Source organism: Mycteria americana, chromosome 9, assembly GCF_035582795.1.
Source record: "Mycteria americana isolate JAX WOST 10 ecotype Jacksonville Zoo and Gardens chromosome 9, USCA_MyAme_1.0, whole genome shotgun sequence".
NCBI lineage: Eukaryota > Metazoa > Chordata > Aves > Ciconiiformes > Ciconiidae > Mycteria > Mycteria americana.
The window spans coordinates 38,721,431-38,745,706 of record NC_134373.1 but is presented as its reverse complement, the minus strand read 5'-3'; the positions used below and the strand labels follow the sequence as shown (position 1 = coordinate 38,745,706).

The 24,276-nt window shown below is 39.6% G+C and overlaps 1 protein-coding gene across 1 annotated transcript in view; it reads left to right on the top strand.

Annotated features, from left to right (window-relative positions):
• LRP1B (LDL receptor related protein 1B) overlaps positions 1-24,276 on the top strand; it is a 482,733-nt gene that overhangs the window by 76,942 nt on the left and 381,515 nt on the right. Inside the window, exons 3-4 of the mRNA XM_075511235.1 lie at positions 21,531-21,650; positions 23,040-23,168. Coding sequence (XP_075367350.1) covers positions 21,531-21,650; positions 23,040-23,168 — 249 coding nt within the window. The remainder of the gene's footprint in view (positions 1-21,530; positions 21,651-23,039; positions 23,169-24,276) is intronic.

Below are 24,276 nucleotides of genomic sequence, written 5' to 3'. Positions count from 1 at the left end.
CACAAGCAAAAGTGCTGTCCTTGCCGTTCTCCCCCAGCCTCCTGACTGGTGCTGCTGGGGGAAGGTGGGCCATGGTCGTGGGGCCTACCATACCACGTTTCATTTGTATGTCTATCCTAGCCAGCACTCTGGCTCTAGATTTCAGTCTGCCTGTGCAACACAACCTTTTTTAGCAGTTGGTAGGCAGAGAAGACTAATCCATCCGACTCTTGCTTTATGAGGCGATACAGTTTTTTTTAGAGGTGAAGTTGAGCTAGATCTTTATCAGCAAACTGTGATTCCAGAAGGAAAATGAACTTGACAACTGTTTTAACAACCTGAATGTTTATGTAGGTCTTTGGTTAATGCCTAAAGTCAATATTTGTTAAGTCTGATTGATAAAAATATGCGCCTTTCATCAAGGTCAAATTAATTTGTGGAGATTTGCTTTTGCTTACCATGCTGCTTTTGCACAGAATCCCTGTCAGGCTTTGCTAAAACTATGCAGGCATTTTCTCATTTACATTATGATTATCTTCACTGTGAACTTCCCTGGGAACACTGCCTCATTTGAATGTGTCTTTTTTAAAGGATGCCTCAGACTGGATTCCAATTCAGTCAGGGGATGAATTACCTGACTTGACCTAATTCATTAATTTTAATGGTATTTGAAGTCCTTATTTGAGTCAGGGCTCCTCAGATAGACCTGTCTTACAGATATCTTTATAATAATGTCCATTCATCAGCTATTTAAAGGACATAACTTGAAACTGGTTATGACTGCTAGGATGCACGCTGGCTGATTGTTTGGGTTGTGTTCTGGCTTAGGTTTTCAGTGGATGTTGCAGGTTACATCAGGCAAATGTAAGGCTGACTTTGAATTAGACTGTAAGGCTTGGAAAAGAGTTCTGAAACTGGGTGTGTTAAATATGTATGGATGAATGTATGTATATTCAAATGTTCATATAATTAAACTGTGTTTAAACTGATGTTTTCACACAGTACAACCACACCATATGTTGTACCATCGTTCTTAAGTTACACTATGTAGTGTAGTATAGGACTAAGTAAATGGCATAATTTTGTAAGTGAGGTCATTAGGGTATAGCTTTATGGAATACAGAGATGGAGGATTTTTTCCTGGTATTTTAAGTATTATTACAAATATAAAAGCCCTGCTATGCAATAATGGTTAATTCTGGAAAGAAAAAAAGCAACGAAACAACCCTCTGTTGCTATCTTCTTAATGCAGTTTCATCTCGTGATCTCTGTATTCTCCTAATGTCTGTGTCTGTTGTCAGTTGGTTCCTATCGTATGAAAACGGTACATGCCTGGATTATGAGATACAACTCATATGTGTTTGTATATAACTAGCTGTGGGGAAAAAAACAGGAGGGAAGGATCGGTTTAGGGAAGGGAAATATGACAAAGCTGAAAAAGCAAGTTAGCATCAGAATTGGAGTAGGAAACAATTTTTTGTTGCCATCCACAGGACAAATTTTCTCATATTAAAAGAAAGACTCATACAACAAATAGTAATGCTACACCGAATAAATCATCAAAGCGGCTTATGAACTGAAGTTTAACCACTGAAGGCTGCTGGAGTTGCCTTCTCCTTTTGCGTTTGGTTAGAGCTCTGGAGAGATGCGTGGAAGGACTGTGAAAGAGCTGCTGCAGGAGATGGTAGTTACTGCCTCCTCATCGCTCTGAAACGTTGCTGTCACTTACATACAGAAAAATTCCAATTAAGCTCGTGAAAACTCTGTGCATTTGTAACGCTTCAGATGATGGCAGGACGGAACCATTTGGTGGTAACCTGCCTTGAGGGGCGGTGGTGTCCATAGCTCCTCGAGGGAGGCTGGCAGCAGGTACGGTTGGAGGCAAGGAAGTTCACTCACAGTAGTCACTAAAGCATGAAACAAAAAAATACATTATAGACTTAATGTATATTAAATAGCCTCAATTAATAATAGTCGTAGTCGGGTAACAGTGAGGAGTTTTCAATAATGAATATTCTATTCTGACTTGCCCTACAACCTCATTAACAGGAACGAGAAAGGAAAAGTGCTGCAAAATAATACCTTTTTGCTTTCTGAAACCTCTCTTCTGAAACCACATCTTCAAATGTGACAGTAGAATTATTTTTCACAGTTGTGTAAGGATTGCGTATTATTTTTTTAGTTGGAGAGACTGTGTCTGTTAGAAGCAGTTGGAAAGGAAAGCCTTTTGTTTCTAGCGTCCTTTGTTCTGTATGCTGAGCTGTGGACAGTTAAACAGTTTGGGAGAAGTAGAAAATGGTGGGTTTTGGAGCATGTTCGGAGTGGAGAACTTTTGGTGGGGCACCGGGGAGACAGAAAATGGGGAGCATGCAGCAAAATTAAAAACTTGGGAGATATCAGAAAGAGGGCTCACTGCAAGGACTAGACCCAGAAACCTGGAAACAAAAGAAGAAACCTCCCTTAGACACAAATGTCAGAATTTGTTCAACCCAAATGCCATTTGCAAGTTGATGGGGCTGCAAAAGAACCCTTGAATAAACATGCGCTTTGTTTGCCTGTTTCAGCAGACCTTATTTCTTCTTTGTTTGTAGAGATGGCAGCTAAATTAATCACTTAAATTCAGATTTCGATGCACAAATTAAATGTTTTCCTGAGATATGGTGAACAGCTATAGCTCCCATTGAGTCAATTCCTTCTAGCAGCTGGAGTTAAAAAATGCTCAGTCCTTCTGAAATTCAACTACTTAATTTAGGAACTAGATCAAATGACGGATTTAGTTAAAAAAGAAGAATTATTTTCTTAAAAAAGATTCAAACCCCTAAGACCTGTAAGATGTTTTGTATCTTGTTTGGCAACTAACAGATTGTTGCTGAAAGCAAGCAATAGCTGACTCTCTGTTAGAAATTGTATTTATAAGTTGTTAGACTCCATCTCCAATCCTGGGCTGAAAACAAGGCCTGTCTATTGAAACACATGCAGAAAAAGAGAGGTCCAGGTAACGTTCTCAGAAATCAGTATAGAAATCTATAATGTGTTACATGTAACATGTTATATAGTTTATATATAGTATTATAATTGCCATATAATATTGTATTATAATGTTATAGAAGGTAAATATATGAATATAATCAAGCCACAATACATCAGTTACTCTATGTCTTCAGCAGCTGCCATGGGTCGATGAAAGAAAATTTGACCCTCAGCCAAAAGAAACCGTGAGCAAACGAATCCAGGAGATACCAGGAATAAGGAGTTCAAGGAGCAGAGTAGAAACTCAAGCTGCTTCAGAGGCAATCTTCTACTCAGAAGCGGTATTACAGAGTTAAGTTGGCTAGAAAAAATAAGTATCACTTTATCCAAAGCAATTTGTGTGTGTTTTGGGCTTCTTGGCTAAGAAGGAAGGAAAGCACAGAAATGCTGCTTTGCTGTTGATATAGACCATCCCCTTCAGTTACCTGGCAGCAATGATGGACCAATCAATTCTAATACTTTCTATATATTATCAAGGTAGCCCAGCACTTTGGAACAGGGGAAAAAAAAAGATTAGTTTGTGCTGATAGGCTTTACAAAATAAAGCGAGGCTTTTTCTAAATTTAAATAGAATTCTATAGCCTGTTTGTTAGAAAAAGTGAAGGTGAACTGTACACACTTAAATCTAGCTGCTGCTGAAAATGCTTTCCCAATTTAATTTTCAATTTCTGTTTTATTCATGAAAAATTTAATTATACTGCAACTATTTTAAATCCTTCCCTCTTTAATTGCTTTTTTATTTTCACAGTAATCATCTATTCAGTTTTTCTACTGTACAGATTTTACTGAAATTCATGTACTTAATGGCTTTTATTAAAAGTCACTAAATAAATAAAGGACTTTTTTTTTTTTTTTCCCCTCAGCTACTCCAATCTCATCTTTAACTTGGCTATACCTAAGCTTTTCCACTAGGTTCGGTAACAGGGAAGAGCAAGATAATTAAGAGCCATGTATCAAGTTTGTTTCACTGATGTTTTAGAAATACATTTGTGCATGTCTCTTCACATGCGTGCATGAGGACATCGCTATCGCCAATATGTAAACAGCATAATTTTTCAGGCACAACTCCAGTAGGAGTAATACAAATATACTGTAGGCAAGATGCTTGTACCCTGTTTTTATTTTAATATTACTTTTCAAGGAAAAAGTGATTCTATAACTGTATTTCTTGTAATTGTTGTTCAAGCTCCTGGTATGACTGAATTTTCTAGAAATGATGGGAGTACTTATCTCTGTGGAGAAGAAGTCTCTTTGAAATCTGAGCATCTTCTAAGAAGTTCCTCTACTAAGTCAAGCAAAAAGGACATCTAATCCCAACTAAAGATGTTCCACGGTTGTAAAAGGCTTCCTGTCTTCAGAGATCTCTTCAGCTAAAAGATTTTTGTTACTTTTGACCATGATAAAAGCTGCTATAGATTTCTTTGACTGCATAACTAGTAACCTACCAACAAACAAACATGGTTCAGGAGAAAGATTTGCTTCTTGTTCTTCGCTCTGCTGAAGGCTACAGGAAATAAGTTAATAATGAGACATTTTGTCCAATTTCAAACCCATGTTTTATGAGGGCAAAATTCAACTCTTTATGAAAGTCTTCAAATGACACACAAAATTTACAGCATACTGGAAACAGTCTCCTGTAAGAAGCGTTTACAGGGAAGTAAATGAAGGATATATTCTTCATTTTTCCAAATGATAAGGTCTTTATCTTCTGATGTGTAACTTCTGATTATATTACTAGATAGGAGAACCTTGTAACTTAGGTCTTCAAAAAATACTGTTAACTATATATTATCTAGTATTTATTCTATATTTCACATATATAGAATATAATTAGGATGTATAGATAATTAACAGTATTCTAACAATATTTTTACATCAAGAATTTGTTACAGATAGGTATTTAGAACTATTAACTATAAATCTAACTTTTACTTATAGGCAATAGAGAGATAACAGCATTGCAATAATGTTAATGTTACATTGTTATACTGAATAATTTTATTTCTGAGTAATCTAATCTTGCAAAAATCCATTCTTGTGAAGCTGAGATGCAAAAAAGAATAGCTACAAATATAAACTAAGGTGATGCATTTATTTATTAACTTCCTAATTTGGATGTAGGTGGCTCTGCTTACTGAGCCCTACGTAGCTGGAGCATAATAGTTCTTTGAGGAGAAAATAATCAGGTTCTCTGCCAGACTTGGAATGAGCCAAGAGCAACTAGAGTTACATCCATCTCCTGTGTTTCCACTTGAAGAAGTTGTGAAAAGCTACACTGAGAGATGCTAGAACTTTGCTATACTTTGTGGAGAGAATAGACAAAAACAGAGTTTGAGAGAAGCAGTGATCCCCACCAAACCTGTGCAATATTCATTGTCTTAAGCCAAGGACTTGGCAGAGTTGGACTGTTCTGTAAAAAAATCAGAAGCTTTAGAAAAGGAAACTGGAGAAAAAAGAAACAGAGGGGGGTTTTTCCTCCCTTTTGCTTTTTCTCCCTCCAGAAGCTGGGGAGGAGCCAGGTTAACTTCTAATGTGCCAGAATGTAGTAGCCAAATGTTGAAGTAATGCATGAAGCCCTTGTGTAAATACCATGGCAATTCCTTATTTATTCTCAGTAGCTAGAAATAGGGCTGATCTTTGTCGTACAGTTTAACCTCTAAAACACATCACCTGAGTCACTCACTTTCGGTGTTATCCTTTGCAGCTGTGCCTCTAATAATCGCAGGCTCTGGCATGCTGAAATTGGCATTGAGAATTTTTACATCATGTTTTATTAAGTTATTTACCAGCCTTTTCTGCTTACGCCCTGGAGAATGAAGCTGAAGGGGCAGGATACAAGGATGACATTTATTTACACTATCCCCACTAATAAAATGTGACAATGACATCTCCTGTGAAAAATTGCGGTTTTATTTTCCTATGCATGCAAAGGTACATACAGCTACACAAAAATATAACTGTTACCTGACCATAAATAATACACGTGGCTGAAGAGATTCATCACTGGAGTGTGCTATTCACCAGTTGTTTGATTTATAGGATGGGCTAAGGGAAGGGTTTTATTTTGGCTTGAAGTGCTTTGAAAAAAAGTCCTGAGACAACAGCTGGGGAACTCACAATGAAAAATAACAAACGTCATTGTCCTATGGAAAATATTCAGTAAAAATTAAGCTTTCCTGTGTATTATTTGTGCCTATGACAATCGCATGTATGGGCCATAACGATGCACAGTTTTGAGCAGTGGAGCTGCTGCACTGGATAGATCACTGACTTACAACTAAATGAAGCAATGAATGAAAAGCAATTTTTGTGCTTCTGTTGCTTTCAAACTCAGCAACACTGAATCAATTACACATTGCCAAAGGCTAACGTCTCATTAGTTGGGTGAAATATAAGAAAAGCAATGAGGGAAGATGAGTCATGGTAAAATGGCAGGGAACGTTACCATACTTTACAGTGTTATTGCTGATTTCATGTTTTCAGCTGGTGCTCTAAGTATATTTAGTTCTTCCAGAAAAGTTACCACTAAACAATCCTAGCTGGATGTAAGGGGAGGCGACGACAAAACACCAAACATACAGTGGTGCGTCTCCTCCCAGGCATCAGGAGAGTCGGTTTGAATCACAGTGATTTTCTAGGCTTTGGGATCCGACGGTTCGCTTTTTCTAGCTTCTCTGAACGCCTGCATTTCTGCACGCTAACGTACGCGTATGAGACAAGACTCAGATTTGTAACACTCCGATAGGTGAGCTGTTGAGAAAGCCACTTGCAACAGTATTTTGAGAATTGGCAACGGTGAGTCTTTCCAGACAGCAGCAGCAATAGACAACTCTAAGTGGAATTTGTCATGAATTGTGCACCTCCAATGGGGCAAACACACTCCAGAAGCCAGCAGAGAAAAATTTAAGCATTCAGTCTCTTTAGCTGGCAGACACTGTAAATGCTGCTTGTGAAAAAATGTATCACTTATTCCAGCCCCTGCCACAGTTCAGAAGCCTCTATGTCTGTCTCCCAGGAAAAAAAACCAAAAAACAATTGAATAAGAATTTTATTTCTCCAGTATAGTTTTTCCTTGCTGCCAGTTTTTAATTCTCTTCTAGCTTAAAGTGCTTTCTCTTATCCTTTACTGGATTTAGTTGTGCACATAAAAAAAGTTCAGTTACTGAATTGCACTTTTGGTTCTCTGGGATCTGTTGTTATTCAATCCCTTTATGTAATTGATTCCCAGTCCGTGGCTGGGTTTCCAGGAAGGCACTGCCTCATGAGCCTGAGGTTTCTGCCTGGCAATTTTTTGAGGATTTTATCTGTCAAGTGAAGTTGTATTCATGAAGAGAAGCAATTTCTGAGGTACTACTTCCATGAAGAGGCATGAAATTAGACGTTGGAAAAAGCTATTATGGGTGTCTTTTATGATTTCAAAATGATTTAATTATGTTTTTCCGCATAACTGAGAACTGAGCAAAGTAAATAAAGATGCTAGCTTTTTTTTTCCCCAGTATCAGGAAAAGTAATGATCTTTTGGCTTCTCTGAAATGTTTTAAACCTCCCACACCTTTCCCAGCTCTACTGCACCATTATATCTGCAGCGCTAGTTGAGGCAACAGAAGAAAGACGGAGGCTAAGCTTGTCATTTATCTCTGCAAACTGTCATCCCACAAGAGGACCAAGACATCTTGGTGTGCCACATAAGGGGAACATGGCATTGCAACTGCCAGGCTGTATCTGCCTGAGGCACAAAGGAGATTATCAACTCAACTTCCTGGGCCATTGGACTGGACGCTTGGCATATATCAATATATGAAAATACACAAATTCCTTGCTTTACATTGTCAGATGGCCCAGGGGCTTCTACACATGACAGCTCCTACACTCCCCAGAGCACTTGTGACCGTGCATTAGTCTCAGCATTATTAAAGCTTGTGTGAAATGTCCTTTGGATCCTGCTTTGCTCATGTAAGAGTCAGTCTGGCAACAGGGCCATCCCATTTTCTGGCAGTAGCGAATTAAGTGCCAACTAATAGCCCTCTACTCCTTGCATGCACCTTCTCCCAAATCTGGGACTCTTAGTGAGAGGAAGCGCTTGTAAATACCACCATTTCACAGCAGTCTGTGTTCTGGAACAGTCTCACTGGTTTTCTTTTTAATAGAGGCTTGATATTTTAAAATATTTTGATTCTGATTCATAATATAATGAAAGACTAAGCAGCAATTTACTGTGAAGGCAGGACAGAGATGTAGGAGCCGGGAGCAGAATATCTCCTCTTATCCAGATGGATTTAGTGCATGATAAAACGTGAACTGGACATATGCTTGTGATACCTGATCCCAGGGCTCTCGGGCTCCACTGTTCAAAGGTCGATGTACAGAGAATAACTTGGGATATTATCAATCCTGAACGATGGTATTTTTTGCATGTCTGAATTATCTTTGAAAAACAACGATGCTGAGGTTTTTTTCTAACCTATGGTACTGACTTGCAGGACATCTCATTTCCACAAAGTTTACTTACTAATGAAACTTTGTCACTTAGAAGCCAGGACACTGTAGTTAGATAATTGGAAAAGTAATTCTTCTTAAGATGTATTGCTTAATGGATCTTTTCTCTTAAGCTGAGTACCCAACGGAACAAACAAACAAAGTGCCCCACAGCATAAATCTATAACACAGTCTTCAAGACATGTCATTGTTATCCATATAGATTACGCTTTTGTAAATTGTGTCCCTGTAAAATAATATATGAACTAGTCTACCCCTGTCTTTCTGCGTCTCACCGGAGGTGATCAAAAAGTGATCAGTCATGGCCGAAAGGCTAAAGGGATGCCGGGGAGTATCAGGAAATTAACTTTGCCTGATCTGGGGGGGAATCGATAGGCATTCATGACCATTAATGATGTTGTTTCTGTAATGTGGGCAAAGGGGAGACAATTGAAACCTAAGAAGATTTGTGTGACTTATAGGGACCTTGTATGTGGCTCCCAAGTTGTAGAAAACGTCAAAAATATAACTTTCTTTGAACCTGCCGAGTGGTTGAAATGTTAATGCCTGTAGAGATGGTGTAAGCTCCAAGCCTAACAGCCACTAGGACTGGACGAAACAATTTCTATTGATTTCATTAGACAGAGCTAGCAGTACTGAAAATTGCAGCATTAAGATTTTCAGGGGAAGCATTTCGTACAAGAAAATTGACTGCGGTTGGTTAACTGAGAACTCTTGCGATGATCTGGCTCTGTGGCTGTAGCACATAGTATCAGTAGCTGTTATTTAAGTATGGGAGAGGGATTCCTGCTTTCTAGTGTCTTCCCTTGGTCACTGGATCTAAATCAGTCTTCACAGAATCACAGAATCACAGAATCGTATAGGTTGGAAAAGACCTTTAAGATCATCAAGTCCAACCATAAACCTAACACTGCCATGTCCACCACTACACCATGTCCCTAAGCACCTCATCCAAACGTCCTTTAAATACCTCCAGGGATGGGGACTCAACCACTTCCCTGGGCAGCCTGTTCCAGTGCTTGATAACCCTTTCAGTGAAGAAAAATTTCCTAATATCCAGTCTAAACCTCCCCTGGCACAACTGGAGGCCATTTCCTCTCGTCCTATCACTTGTTACCTGGGAGAAGAGACCAACCCCACCTCTCTACAACCTCCTTTCAGGTAGTTGTAGAGAGCGATAAGGTCTCCCCTCAGCCTCCTTTTCTCCAGGCTAAACAACCCCAGGTCCCTCAGCCGCTCCTCATCAGCCTTGTGCTCCAGACCCTTCCCCAGCTTCGTTGCCTTTCTCTGGACACGCTCCAGCCCCTCAATGTCCCTCTTGTAGGGGGGGACCCAAAACTGAACACAGTATTCGAGGTGTGGCCTCACCAGTGCCGAGTACAGGGGGACCATCACTTCCCTGGTCCTGCTGGCCACACTATTTTTGATACAAAGTCTTGGACCAGCGCGAGTGCTGCTCTTTTCAGCGAGTCGTTCGGAGCGGCTGCAGAGGCCCCTTCTGTCCGAGCCACGGGGAGGTGTTGCTGTGCAGCTGCTGCTTTGGGTTCACGAAGCAGGGCGAAAGGTTACTGGTGTGGAGGGCCCCCCATAATTTCGTTGTAATTAAAATGTCAGTTAAAAACCTTCAGAGTCACATTCTGGTCTATTTTATGATAAAACTCTGATTAGTGTAAAATGGGAACAGATATTAATTTGGCAACAATGCTGTCAGCCATGAGTCTTCATTGATGAGATGTTAGAAAGTTTTCGTTTAGAGCCTTAATAAAAAGATTTTCATTCTATTCTGTGGCTTCTCAATCAATAATATTTCAAAACATAAATATTTCCCTCAAGTTTATAGGAAACTCTCATCAGAATTGCTTTCTGGACTATAAAAAGTGTTAAGATACGTAGTATGATTTTGGTACTGAAGTACATTTTAAAAAAGGAGATTTTTCTTCATTCATATATTAGATGATGCTATACAACAAATTCATATGAACTTTGTATTCTTAATGTAGATGGACTTTGATACAATCGGTTTTGAAAGAGAAGATCTGCGTGAGGAAGTTAGAGGTTTCAGTCATCTACAAGAGGCTGTTTTAAGAGAGACATTGAACAGTGACGATGACACTGTGAGCTGGCTTCCCGTTAAATAGAGCTGGAAAACACATATAAAACTACAGTAACAGCCACACTTCTTCCACTTAGAAGTCCTTGTTATTCAGGGGCTAGATGAGCTAAGTGGAATTGTATACAGGAGTGCATCACTGGTGAACTTCCACTAATTATGTAGTGGGTAACTGTTACAACAGAACACTGGGGCTTCAATTACTAATTACTGTTTCCAGAGCACTCTGAGACTCACTCAGCTTCTAGTCGGAGGTTGTTGTATTAAAAAACTGCTTAAAATTATTACTTCTAAGATGACTTCTTAAAAGGCATTCAGTAAATGTTTGAAGTTACTGACACGTAGGTATGTGTGCATGTACGTATATATTTTTACATAATAACAAATTACATAATAACAAAATAGCCAAAAGTATAAAGCATTATTAAAAAAGGCAAAGATTCAACAGGGCTATGTTTGAGCACATTAAAAAATATCATCAGCAGAATGTGAAATAAGGCTGAGTATATAAATATGAGAGTGAACAAGGTCATTGAAATACTTGATGGTCAAAGTAAGTGATATTTAAGAAGCTGAAGTGGAAGATGTTTCATCAGAGAGAAAGCTTATGTATTACCTCTTCTAAAATGTATAACTTCACTTTTTTAGACAGAAGCCTCTGTAACTTAATGTGGTTGACCTCACACCAAAGCACATGCGGATCACTTGTACAGCCCATTACGATGTTCAGACCTTCCAGTTGCTTTCAGTTTTAAAAATAACCAATGCAAGGGCTGTATGAGTATGCTATATCAGTCCTGTCAGTGTGTATTTCTCCTCCACAACTTCTTGCTACTTTTCACCTCCAAAGGTTAACTGTACAGAGCCTTACAACAGCACTTGTACGATAGCATAGAGCAGCGTCAGGTGGGAGTTCACGTTTGAGTGTCTGTCAGTTATAAAATTTAAGTCCCTTTTTTCCTGCATTCGGTGGATATGGCATGCATTTCCTATTCCCTAGTGTGTGACTTTGCTTTTTGTTGAATTAAGATACAAGAGCTGGCTCTATTTATTGCCTAAGTAGATAGCTGAGTAGTGCAAAAGTCTCGAAGGTGACATGCTTTATGCTTTGCCTGAAGAAATGGAGATTCGCTGTGCACGGATGAACAGCCTCCTGTGTCCTGTGCAGCTGTCACTGCTGGAGAGAAGTTAGGGGTTAGAAGGGACGTGGGAGAGGGAGGCGATAGCAGCTTCCACAGGGAGCAATCACTGCCCGATCTGCCTTCCCACCACCGTCTTGGCTGCAAGAGAAGGAAGAAAAAGCTCTTCCCCAGCTCTCCATCTTGACCTTATTCTGTTCCCATTGCCACCTGCCCTCTGCAGCTGGTATTTAATTGCGCTCCTTCCTTGTTGTACCTTTCAGGCTGCTGCAGGATGAGGTGATGGTAGCAGGTCTTTGCAAGGAAGGGACAGCCTGTAGGATCCCACAGATTCCGTGAGGTTGGCAGGGACCTCTGGAGACCATCTAGCTGACAAACTCTCTGCTGATAGCGGTCACCTAGATCAAGTTGCCCAGCACCGTGTCCAGTTGGGTTTTGAATATCATCAGGGATTGAGGCTCCACAACATCTCAGGGCAACCTGTTCCTGTGTCCAACCACCCTCACAGTGAAAAAGTGTTTTCTTATGTTCAGATGGAAATCCCAGAAAGACTTTTGGTGGGAGGGGTGTAGGGTTCATACTTCTGGATTATGAATAATTAAAGACAGGCCTTAGTGAAAGGGCAGCTTAGGAGAAGGGGGCCTGCCTCATCAGGGACAGACTTCTCAATCGTATTTAGATTTCCAGAGCTCCCCTTGAGAAGCTTCCTAACATGCCTCACCTCCCCAAAACATTACTGAACTTTTTCCCACCAGAGCCTGCTCTGCCCCTGCCACCAAGTTACACTTTTTTCTCTCCAAGCATTCCTCAGGCACTGAAATGCAATCTACTTATAAGGCTGAGAAATCGTGAGCTAACTCTGTAAATGCATTTTGTATGACTAGTCCAGACTACTAAGAAGCCCAGGTGGTCTGCTCGTGGTGACTGCCAGGCCCCTCTGTAGTTTATCCATTCTGCCAGTCTTTGTCACCATTCACAAACTTTATTAGTCACTACTTTCACTTCTGGACTATTAATGAACATGTTCAGTATTGTCAGGCTTCATATCTCATTAGACACACTTAATTTAATGATGATTCTCTGTAACTCAGTGATCCTGCTTCAGTATGTATTCAATACTGTGAAAATACCTAAAACTGTAAACTGATTTATATAAACTTAAACAAACATGTGTGTTCTTCTCATATGACGGTATCTATTCTTTTAAATCTATATCTTGCATCTAGATTAAAACCAGATAAATGACTCTCTTCTCTTTAGTCATGAAATCACTTACCCAGTTTAAAGTTTCCCATGTGAACTTCTCTTTAGCTTATGCTTATGCTTGTGTATGGCAGCCAAGGTATAACTGAAACAGCAAAAGGTCAAAATAATGAGCCATTTCCACTGGTGAAGCTAATATTTTACTACATGCCTACTACCTGCTGATCTCATCTTTTCAAGTGTTTTGTGATGCTATGGTTGAAGAACACCACATAAAACAAATTGTTTTGAAGTTCAGCCAAATACTGTAGGTCAAGATTTAGGCAGGAAGACATTTCAATAGCACATCCTTGAAGAATAAATTTATCCGTGAACATGGTAGGGAGATACTGTTAGGAAATATATTGAAGATGGATATACTTACATCGGAAAACGAGTGCTGACTGGGGTATGGATTTGGGAGATTTGATTTGTTTATTTAAGCTTTGTTCTTCTCTCAATATTCCATCTTCTGTCTGACTTCATTAGGTTGGAAATGAAAAAAAAAAAAAAAAAGGAAAAAATCTGCCTTTTTAAAAATAATATCTTGTTAATCACAACCAGCCTGAACTTACTCAGCAAGACGTGCCCATTTTCACTGAACAATAATCACAGTAAGACACTTCTGGTTTTGAGCACACTGACAAGTGCATTAAACAAGATGTGTAATTTTCTTGTAATCATAAAATAGACAAATACATTGTAATATCTATTTGAAATAATGTATTAAGTTGTTCATCAATTGATTGCCAACACATAGACAGTGATGTGTAGAAAGATCCAACAGAGGGTTGAGAGACATCAGGTAGAATTTATGAAGTACAACCCGTGTCCCACCGTGCTCAGAAGTGCTTACCTGGAGCAGACACCTTCCCTAGTTCAAGTAAAACTTTCTACATCACTTGGTGTTATGGACCAAGGTTTCCCAATGTGGAGACACCTCCTGATGGGGATGAGTTCTGATACAGCATAGTTAAGACAACTTTTTCTTATAAATTATAACTGCTATGACAAAAGCTGGTGCTCAGCTTTTACATGACAGCTTTGTCTTTATAGCACATGCTTAGGGGGTGGGACCCAGGACTACCCAGGTGTGCCTTCAGCCTCAGGGATATTCACACCTCACACCCCATCAACCGTTCCCCCGTAGGATGCACCAGGCACTACGTCATATGCAACGTAAGGTGTTCTCACGCTGAATCAATACTGTTAGGGAAAAGGGAGTTTTGTGGGCTCAGAGAATGCATGTTAGAGTATGACTCTGTTGCCTGATGATTATAGTAACGGCAAAGGCTGCAAATACAGCAATCTGTTAATATGTTTTATCCAGTAAGTATTTTACGGAAAATTCAGCAGCAGCCTGGTACCCAGGACAAAGCACCATTCTCAAGCATCATTTCTCTGCTTATGTCCTAGAAATATTACTGCAACACTCTAGCCTTAGGAAAAGATTCTGCACTCTGGAGTTTAAGCAAATGGAGTTACCTAACAGCAGTCCAGGCTTAGACATCTAAGCTCTATGAAGGAAAAGGATTGCAGTTATACCCAGGACGTAGAATTTGCTTTAGCTTGCTATAGGCAGTTCAGGATGCAGGGTTTTTCACTTGTCATTGTGGGTTATTGTTACCCTGCCTGTGCATTATACCGAAGCCCTGCACTGCCTAACAGATCTCTGGAGCTAGGCAGGTGGAGGCTGGCTTGCAGACCCTAACTGTAAATGTCTCAGTCTTTACCGCATCTAACTTTTAGCTAAGTTTTCTAAATGGATGGTTTATTTTGACAACTATTAAAGAACGACTTTAGTCTTGTCTTTTCCCAAGCCTGCTAGCCGTAAGTCCGGAAGCAGCAGTGACTCGGCTGGTGCCCGGACACAGAGCCTGCAGCTTGACCTGGGCCAGCCATGGCAAACACCAGATCGGTGGAGGAAATGTTCGTTTAAGCACTTGTCTAAGGGCAAACAGGAATCTTTTTTTCTAGCCTAAGGTGTTGTTCCCCTTCTCTCCTCTCCCATTTGAGTGTAGTGTGGCACATCTGCCATATATTGCATGTTTTTTTTTAACTTTGACTCCTTCTGCTGAACTTTGGCTGAGGTCACCCATAGTGGGAGTGTAAGGCTATGAATCTGAGCTCTGATTTCCATCTCTCTTTTTCAGTGGAATATCTACCATAACAGAGTTATGGGCCGAGGCGTGTGACAAAGATCATTACATTTTTGTCATTTTTTTTTTTATGGTACGGTAATCAAAACTAATAAAATGACCAACAAATGTAAGATAAAAACATCCTGCATTATTTCAATCCAGCAATTAAATTCTGTCAATCAAACTACCCTTTTCTGTCAGAGAAGCAAACCGTAGAGCCTTATATTGCACATATAACATCAACAATAACAAACAAACAAAAAACTTAGGATAGATTACATTAAAGAGTCTAATCTGTAAAAGAATTGTACTTCAAAAACTTGGAAAATTAATGTTATGGTTTAGCCCCAGTCGGCAACCAAGCACCACCCCGCCGCTTGCTCACCCTCCTACCAGTGGGATGGGGGAGAGAATATGAAGAGCAAAAGCAAGAAAACTCATGGCTTGAGATAAGAACAGTTTAATAATTGCAATTAAATTCAATTAAATAATAATAATAATAGTAACAACAACAACAACAACAATAATAGTAATAACACATTGTAATACAAAGGAAAACAAGAGAGAGAGAGGAACAAAACCCCCAAAAAAACAAGTGGTACAACTGCTCACCACCCACCGACCGATGCCCAGCCCGTCCCTGAGCAGCGATGGCTGCCCCCGGCCACCTCCCCCCAGTTTCTATACTGGGCATGATGCCGTATGGTATGGAATAGCCCTTTGGGCAGTGGGGGTCAGCTGTCCTGGCCGTGCCCCCTCCCAGCTCCTTGTGCGCCTGGCAGAGCCTGGGAAGCTGAAAAGTCCTTGCCCAGTGTCAGCACTGCTCAGCAACAGCTAAACCGTCAGTGTGGTATCAGCATTATTCTCATCCTAAATCCCAAACACAGCGCTGTACCAGCAACTAGGAAGAAAATGAACTCCGTCCCAGCTGAAACCAGGACCTAGAAAAGAAAAATAAGGCTTACAGCATATGTGTGGTAAGAATAGTCTAGACATCAGTGTATGAATATTGAATTACAAAAAACGAATGACTAACACAGTGATAAGATCAAGTAAATTCACAAAACACAAAGCTTCCAAAAAGAATATGAATATTTAAGAGAAATAAGAATATGTATGGAGTACAATTAGAAGACTAGTTCAGTATCAGGCTCCCCTAAGTTTTCCTTTGGGCATGTTCCAGAGACAAAGAAAAAAGGATTAATCTTAGTTCCATAAAGAAAAATGTTTTAGCATAAGATAGTGTGTTGCTTGAGGAATATAGTAGTAGAAGGAACCTCCTGGGTCACGAACGTAGTTTCTGGTATTTCAGGGGCCTTTCCATATGCTGTCTTTCATGAATCTATCATGATCCATATCAAAAGCATTTATTTATTTTCTGTCCCTGCTGTTTCCATTCAAAGAGGAGTTCCAGAACCTGATTATGGTAATAGCTAAGAACCTTCTCATTTTCAGCCAGAATTTATTAATGGGCAATTTATACCCATTGTACTTCTGCCAGTAGCCCTTTAGCTGAAATGATCTCTTTCCCCGCTGTTGATCCTCTGATATATTCATAGACGGCAGTCATAATTCCTCTTCGTTTTTTTCTCCTGGCACTAATCAACACAAAAACTTGCAGTCTCCCCTCAGATTGCAGCTCTCTCTTCCTGTGCTAATCCCCGAAGCCATTCTCTGATCCTGCTCAAATCTGAGTTTATCCTCCAGATATCCATCGGGGTGGGCACAGCCACCAACAGCTGCATCCTGGAAGAAAAGGACTCACGAGCGTCCTGGGCCTTGATATCAACACTTTCCCTATGGGAAATGCTTATCCCAATGCTCCCAGTGATGCATTTCCCTTTTTCCCAGGCAACATGGCACTGGTAGCTCATAGTCATTCTCTGATGAACGCTTTGACAAGGATCTTTTGTTGTTTCAAATTGTGAAATCCCAAACTGACAGCAGAAGCTTTGCTATTATTCCCTAAGCGTATTATCTTGCACTTTGAACTATTAAGCTTCAGCCAATTTCTTTTATTTACTCCATCTCTGTATCATTGATGATTATCAACATTATGTAACTGGTAAATTTTAATTTATAGAGTACTGTAAAGTTGTCTATACTCTCCAGCATATATTGTCATTACAAAAAGAGCAACACAGGTTTTATATATTACAGATGTACTTATGAAACATAATTGGGAACCCACTACAGCCAAAAGGCCTTATTATCATCCAAGTGGCTCAGAAATAATGGCATCTAAATGCATTTTGCTGGGTGGGAATCTAGTCCTCTTTCATCCTCTCAGGAAAGGCAAAGCTAACTGAGGTGTCTTCATAAATCCGCTTTACTGCTCGGCAGTCCCCAAGAGCCATACAAGATTCCAGTATTAAGAAAATACAAGCTGAACTGCTTTTCTTGTTAATAGAAACAGCCAAAATATCCAAGCTTGAGAACCTGGTGTGAACCTATTGTGAACCTCATGTCAGCTCAGGAGGAACTGACAAAAAGGATAGTCAGATCAATTGGTTAATCCTTTCATTAAAAAGCCATTCAAGAGATGATAGTTCCTTATATCATTCATCTTGGATGAACTATGATAAGCAGTGTATTTCCTTGAACACAGAAGGAATAAATGAAGCCAGGATTTTATTACTGTGAAGTCCTGTGGGAGCACTTTGTCCAAGAAGCTTACAGCTCCTCTGAGTCATTGTCGAAGGTATATCACTTTAGGGGAGATGAGATCAGCAGCATTTTTGCCCGATTGACTACTCTCCTATGGGACTAGATACCTGGGAGTTAGAGGAATATGAAAGTCAGGAAGCATAAGATTGACATGGGTGCCTGAGAAAGCAGGGTGGCTTTTGTGGTAGAGCTGGAGCCCAACTTTAGAGAGGCTTGTCATGGGGATGTAGGGAAGAAAAAAATGCTGCCCTTCATGTCTCCTGTGGAAGAAAGAAAACACTGAACAAAATGACCTATATCAGATCTGGATGAATTGTCAGTATCCCTGGGGTTGGAGAAAATAGATCATCCTAAAGGCACTCACAACTACTTCTGCTACCCTGTATTTCTGCAAATCTCATGCTTTGCTTTGCAGCTCCGGGTCCTGAATTCTGGGTCTCCTTGCGAGCTATAAAGCTCTGTCCTTTTGCTTTCCCTCAGTGCAGCTTCTTCCTTTAAATCTTGCAGCAGAAATACCATGCTTTGACAACTGCAGAGGTTGCTGTAGCTGTGATAAAAGTGGAAAGCTCGGTGATGCTCATTCTTCACTGCCGATGTACTTTGTAAACCAATTCACATTGAGAAAGGGAGACCAAAGTGGGTGCAGAATTTTACTCTGATCCGAAAGCAAGGTAGGAAAGAAGAAGAAATGAGGGGCACTGGCTTTTATCTCTTTAAATTTCCTATCTGGAGCATTAAAAATACCAGTGTTCACTGCTTCATGATTTTCCTTTGCCTGCTCACCTCTTCTTAAGAAGCCTGTTACAAATCTAACCAAACCATCAATGTATACACTGTCTTCCGTAGCATGTCCTTCAATACTTCAAACAGTTCCAGAGGCAAGCAAACTCCATTTTCTTCCAGAGGTTTTCAGGATGAGTCACTTAAAATGAAGAAAACAAAAGAACTAGTAAAATAGAAGATATATTTGCTTACCCTTGACATTGTTGTTGTACTTTTTGCTTTTCCACTTGTGGATTCCCCTGGCTGGTTTAGCAGATCAGCAGTAAAGCAAAAATGTTCTGGGGCACGAAGGTGTCTCTCGCACAGGCAATAAGAAAGCTCTTCACTGGAGCTGTGAGTGGAGGCAAATTGCTGTTGTAATAATCTGATGGATACTTTAGGAGGGGGGAAATGTTAGTTTGAAGTCAGAAACGTATGGCGGTCAATAGTGCTTCTTAAATGGATTTGTGGGAAAGTCTGGTGTGTTTGAAGAATTCCCGGCTGGCTGGCTGGCCAGCTGTCTCCCTCCAGGGAAACTGGTAAAAGTAGTTTTAGTGTAAAACTTGACGCAAGTGATAGGTTGCTTCTTTTCCTAGCTGGCTAAAAGGAGAGGAGATAGTTTGTTTTTCTCACTGGTCCAGTTTTAACTCTCTCAAACCATTATTGACAGTGGACCGTGAAACATGTCTTTTGAGAAAACAAATTTGAAATGATTTAATTAATTGATCAATAGGATCAGACAGTATTCACAATGAAGTGAATGTAAGGACTTGAGTAAGAGAAGGAAGTATATGTAGAATACCTCCTCAGAGAAGCCCTTTCTAAAAGCGTAGCAGATGGGTTGAGGACACCGACGAAGTTGTGAGAGACAGCACGAAAAATAAAAAAGTGCAGAAAGAATGAGGGTTGAGATGTGTGACAAGAAATATTTTTAGCAGAAATGGTCTATCCACAGCACTTCAGTTATACTTACTGTAAGGAAAATGCAACCGTTTTGTTGTTAAAAGCCACCCACATGATACTGCAATGATTTAAAAGCAAGGAAATGCAACAGTTCTTGTAAAAAATATGAGCAGATAGACTGTTTTTATTAATTTTCCCTAAATGGATCTCACTTGCCAATTTATTGTTGCTGTTCTCCAGCAGCCTTTACTGGCTGTGTGCAGGTCCCACTATTCTGCTTTAAGCTGCTGGCTGTCTGCTTCCATTATGGAAAGAGTGCAAACAAGCCAAGTCCCGTTTGTGAGTCAAATAGTTATCATCCGGTAAAAGCTCCTGGCTGTATAGCATAAGGCAAATATTTGAGGAAGAAAATTATGGGTTGTAAAGGATGGTTGATCCATGTTTGCTTAGAAAATGAAATGTATATGTCAATTTTGTTCAGATAGAAATATTAAATAAACAGATACCACCTAATCAGCCTTGGTTCCAGCTCAACACCTTGGCGTGCAGTCCCATTTTAGGTTACTTTTAGGGAAGTTTTCTGGTTTGCATTCTGCGTGGGACTTGTTCTTGGAAAGGTGTAATAGATTTAAGGACTGCACTAGGGACAAGAAACCAACAAAGCAAGCTACGGCCAAAAAATTTATTATCTTCCTATTCACAAGGGCACAAAAGGCAGAGAAACAACCCACAAACCACTTGGAGAAGGGGCAGATTTAGACAGTGGGTGGTTTGTCAGCCTCTCGTCAGTCTGTAGATTGTGTGGATTACAGAATTCTGGGGAATGCCCTGCGATAACTGTGTAAAACCTCTTTGTTTTTAGAATAGTTGCATTATAGTACTTAGTAACTTCGGATGCCAGCCACATCCACTTTTCTCCCAAAATTTCAGCTTTATTTTGACACCAGCAGACATTCCAGAATTGAACCCCCAGGGCTCAGATGCTGATGCAGACTCTTCTTCATATTCATTTTCATTCCACTCTCAAGTAGAACATGATGAATAATTATCAGATGGATTAAAACTGCCTACATATTGAACTACAAATTTATCTTCTTCTTTAGGACATACCCAGTTACTTAAAGCCCCTCCTGTAACAGAACCTTTCTCTGTCCAATTGCGGGTTATTTTCTCATCCATCTGCAAATAGGTTTGAAAAATACCTTCAACTCCTTAAGCTGTTTTCCTCAATCCTTTTCTTATTTTCCTGGAGGGAAAACTGTTGTTGCTCATTAAAATACTATTTTTGTGATCAGCAAAATTATTGATACACGTCATACAGCTTGGAGCTGGGAAGGATTTGAGTTTTTTTTGTTTGTTGTCATGCTGTTTCACGCTGGAAATCATTACAGTGTGTATTTCTACAATATTTCTTCTGGTTGTTAGCATCATGCCTTGTGCTGATGTTTTGTATCTAAGCAATAGATTCGATGAAGGACTTCAGTAGTAATGACATATATTATGTCCACTGTTTATCCAGCATTATGTGTCCAACGTTAAATTATTGAGCCAGAATGTATTTCCATTGATTGCTGTGAAGGTTATATGTGTATCAGTAAATCAAAACAAGCTTTAAAAAGATAGAAAATCAATTGATATGAGGAATAGGAAAGACATAGATGTTGACACCTTTCTCATAACCTTGGCTGGTTTTTATAACTATAATCTAACTGTTCGAGCTTTGGTGGTTTTTTTTTTTCCAAATCATTGCTTTGACTGAAAATGACTGATGTGCAAAAAATGGATGTCTAAGCAGAGCAACGGTACACCTCGATAATAAACTTGTGAGCAAGTTGATAGAAATAAGATGCTGATTTCTATTTATTAACTTGCTGAAATGCAATTTTCAAAGCAAGCTTTTTGCGATGTATTATGTGTCATATTTCCAAAAGCAGCTAACGTAAACGGTGGTGTTTCCCTCCTGAGACATGCACTTACATATATATAAAAGTTTCTAAAGTTTGCAATTTAGGAATACTAAAAACATTTAGTAACATTTTGCTCTAAATTTTATTATTACAGAATTGCTACCCAAATGCCAACAGATGAATTGCCAGTTCAAATGTGCCATTACCAGGAACGGCACCAAGTGTTACTGTGGAGACGGATATGAAACGAGTGGTGACGGAAGAAGCTGCACAGGTAAACGAGAAATAGAGTGTAACATCACCGCCCAGGTTTCCTAATGGTTCCCTGACGGCTGTCAGGGGCAGAGGGCCGGCGGTGGGCTGCCAGCTCTGGCCAACGGCAGGCTGGCCAGCACAGCCGCTTCCTCGCCCCTCTTCCAAGGTGTTCATCAGGAACGAGCGTGGGCTTGCGGGGCAGGCAGGGGGAAAGAGCCCCCCTCCGGAACGAGAGTCAGGGCTTCCCTCCTGATTCTCTGGGGCTTCCGTGCCCGTGCCCCAGCGGTAGCTGTTCTTAAGTTACTGGGAGGAAGGCATCCCCAGCCCGACTGGAGGAGCTGGGGAGCCTTTCCCACTGCTCAGACAAGCTTCCAGCTCATTTGTGCGAGCTGCTCTCCAGGCCCTCACTGCCAGGAGACCCGGCAAAACTTGTAGCGTTTCGCCTTGTGCCCATAAAGTCACACCTAGATTAGAATTTGATAAATGAACACTCCCAGATGATACAACTTAGCTGAGAATGTTATTTTGGCGTAATTAATTGTAGACTGAAATTGGTGTTCTTTTCCATTTTTTAAATATATGACTGCTTAATTCTCTATCCAGGTATTTGTTTCTTGTTTTATTTTTTCTCTTTTTATAAGCAGATTGGAGCTCTGTTGCCTTATGTATGTGCTCATTACCAATCACTCCTCTCTCCAAGTAATAGTGCTAAGCCGGATTCTTCATAAATATAATTTATTATAAGTTCTTTTGCTCTATGGTTGTCATGTTTTGTGATTGAAAATATATCTGAGGAAATAATTTCAACAGCAGTTTTTAAAAATGTCAATTTATTACTTAAACCCTCAACCACTGTTAAATAGCACACCTTGATTTTATGGCATTATGCCTATATACCCTAGTTGAGAAAATTGTTCTTTATATCTATTAGAGAAATAGATAGTTTTTGATGTAGTGGATGATGGTTTAATGTAGAAGTTGTGACAGTTCATTTCAGGAACGATAAGACATTGCCAGCATAAGTAGGTTGAGAAGGATAATCAATTATTTTCTCTCTTGAAATGTTGCTTCACTCATTGACCCTGATAACTAGTGGTCTCTAGTACTAACAAGAACCCAAATGTCTCCCTAACATGATATAGACACTGGATACTACTTGAACAAATGAAGGTTTCATCTTTCAAAATTAATAGCTATTAAACTTGAAAACTCCTGGCCTTCTGTTTGGTTACTGGAGTAATTTCGGCAGCCAACATCCATGACAAGGTCATGGCTTGAGAAGGGAGAAAAAATAAAATGTCATACCCTAATGACTTAATGAGTTAAACTTTTCTCTTAGAATTCTGATTTTTTGTTTAATTTCTTTTTTTTCTAATCCTTAAACAAGATCTCGTTAATATCCCTTTAGATTTGAATGAATGTAATACGTATGGAAGCTGTAGCCAGATGTGTGTAAATACAGATGGATCATACACCTGCAGCTGCGTGGAGGGTTATGTACTTCAGCCTGATGACAAATCCTGCAAGGTCAAAAATGGTAAGTTTTAACATCTTTTTACCTTAATGAAAATATTTTGTGTTTTGGTCCTATCTAGAGGATACACATGAAAAGACAGACAGAGACGAACAGAGAAGAGATGGACTTTCCTTCACTCTACTACAAAGAGCCACACAACAACCCTAGAAAAACTTTTCACATATTACAATACTCCAAGGGAAATATTAGAAGTTATTATATGGTTATTATTAATTAAAGTGAAATACTCAATTCAGCCAAGATTAGAACATTTCCCAGTTTCCCTGTTCATAAATAAATCAAAGATTTCCTCACAAAAACAAAATAGGCTGTTTACTCTGGGAAGACAAGGGAGATCTTGAGAAGACGGAGGAAATGATCATGAGGTAATTGTACCCTTAGGATAAAAAAGACATGAGATTGCTTTGTCCTTGCAATATCCCAAGAGGTGAATTTTGTGGTATACATATTCACACTAGGCTTTTTGTTGCTTAATGCCTGTTTTCATTACTAACAGTGAATCAGGTATTTGAGGAAATTAGTGAATTGTGTTTAATGAAGTGATATTGTACACAGTATTTTCTTACTCAGCATATTGAATTAACAATGCTTTTGTATTAAAAAACCCAAAAAGTTCCTTAAGCAATTGTTCAACATCCACAATGATTCAACAGCCAAGCATAAAGCTGTGTTCATTATATATTTTTTGAGCCCTCCTTTTTGTAGTTATTTTGCCATCAGAAAATAGGAAGGTCTACTGGTTTTTTTGAGGCTTCCTCACATAAAGAGCATTGCTAAATATGTTCTGACTTGAGCACCAGTAAAAGTTACAGAGTTTTCTACTGCTTGTACCAAGTTTTGTATTGATCCACACAACATAGCTGAACATTTTATTAAAAATCCACAGCCAAGTATTGTGAGACGAGAAGTTCCATACAAAGTAAAAATATTTTAATATTCTTCTTCCTCCACTACATGAAAATCAATAACACAATCCTAGATCAGGAAATACTCATGATGCCAGTACGGGGCTTGGATGAGCCTTTGAGTTTCCCTTCTTAGATCCAGCAGACTGTGTAACAGCTGAGCGTTGTAGTGAGCTGTCAGTGTCTTGGTGGTCTTGATGAAA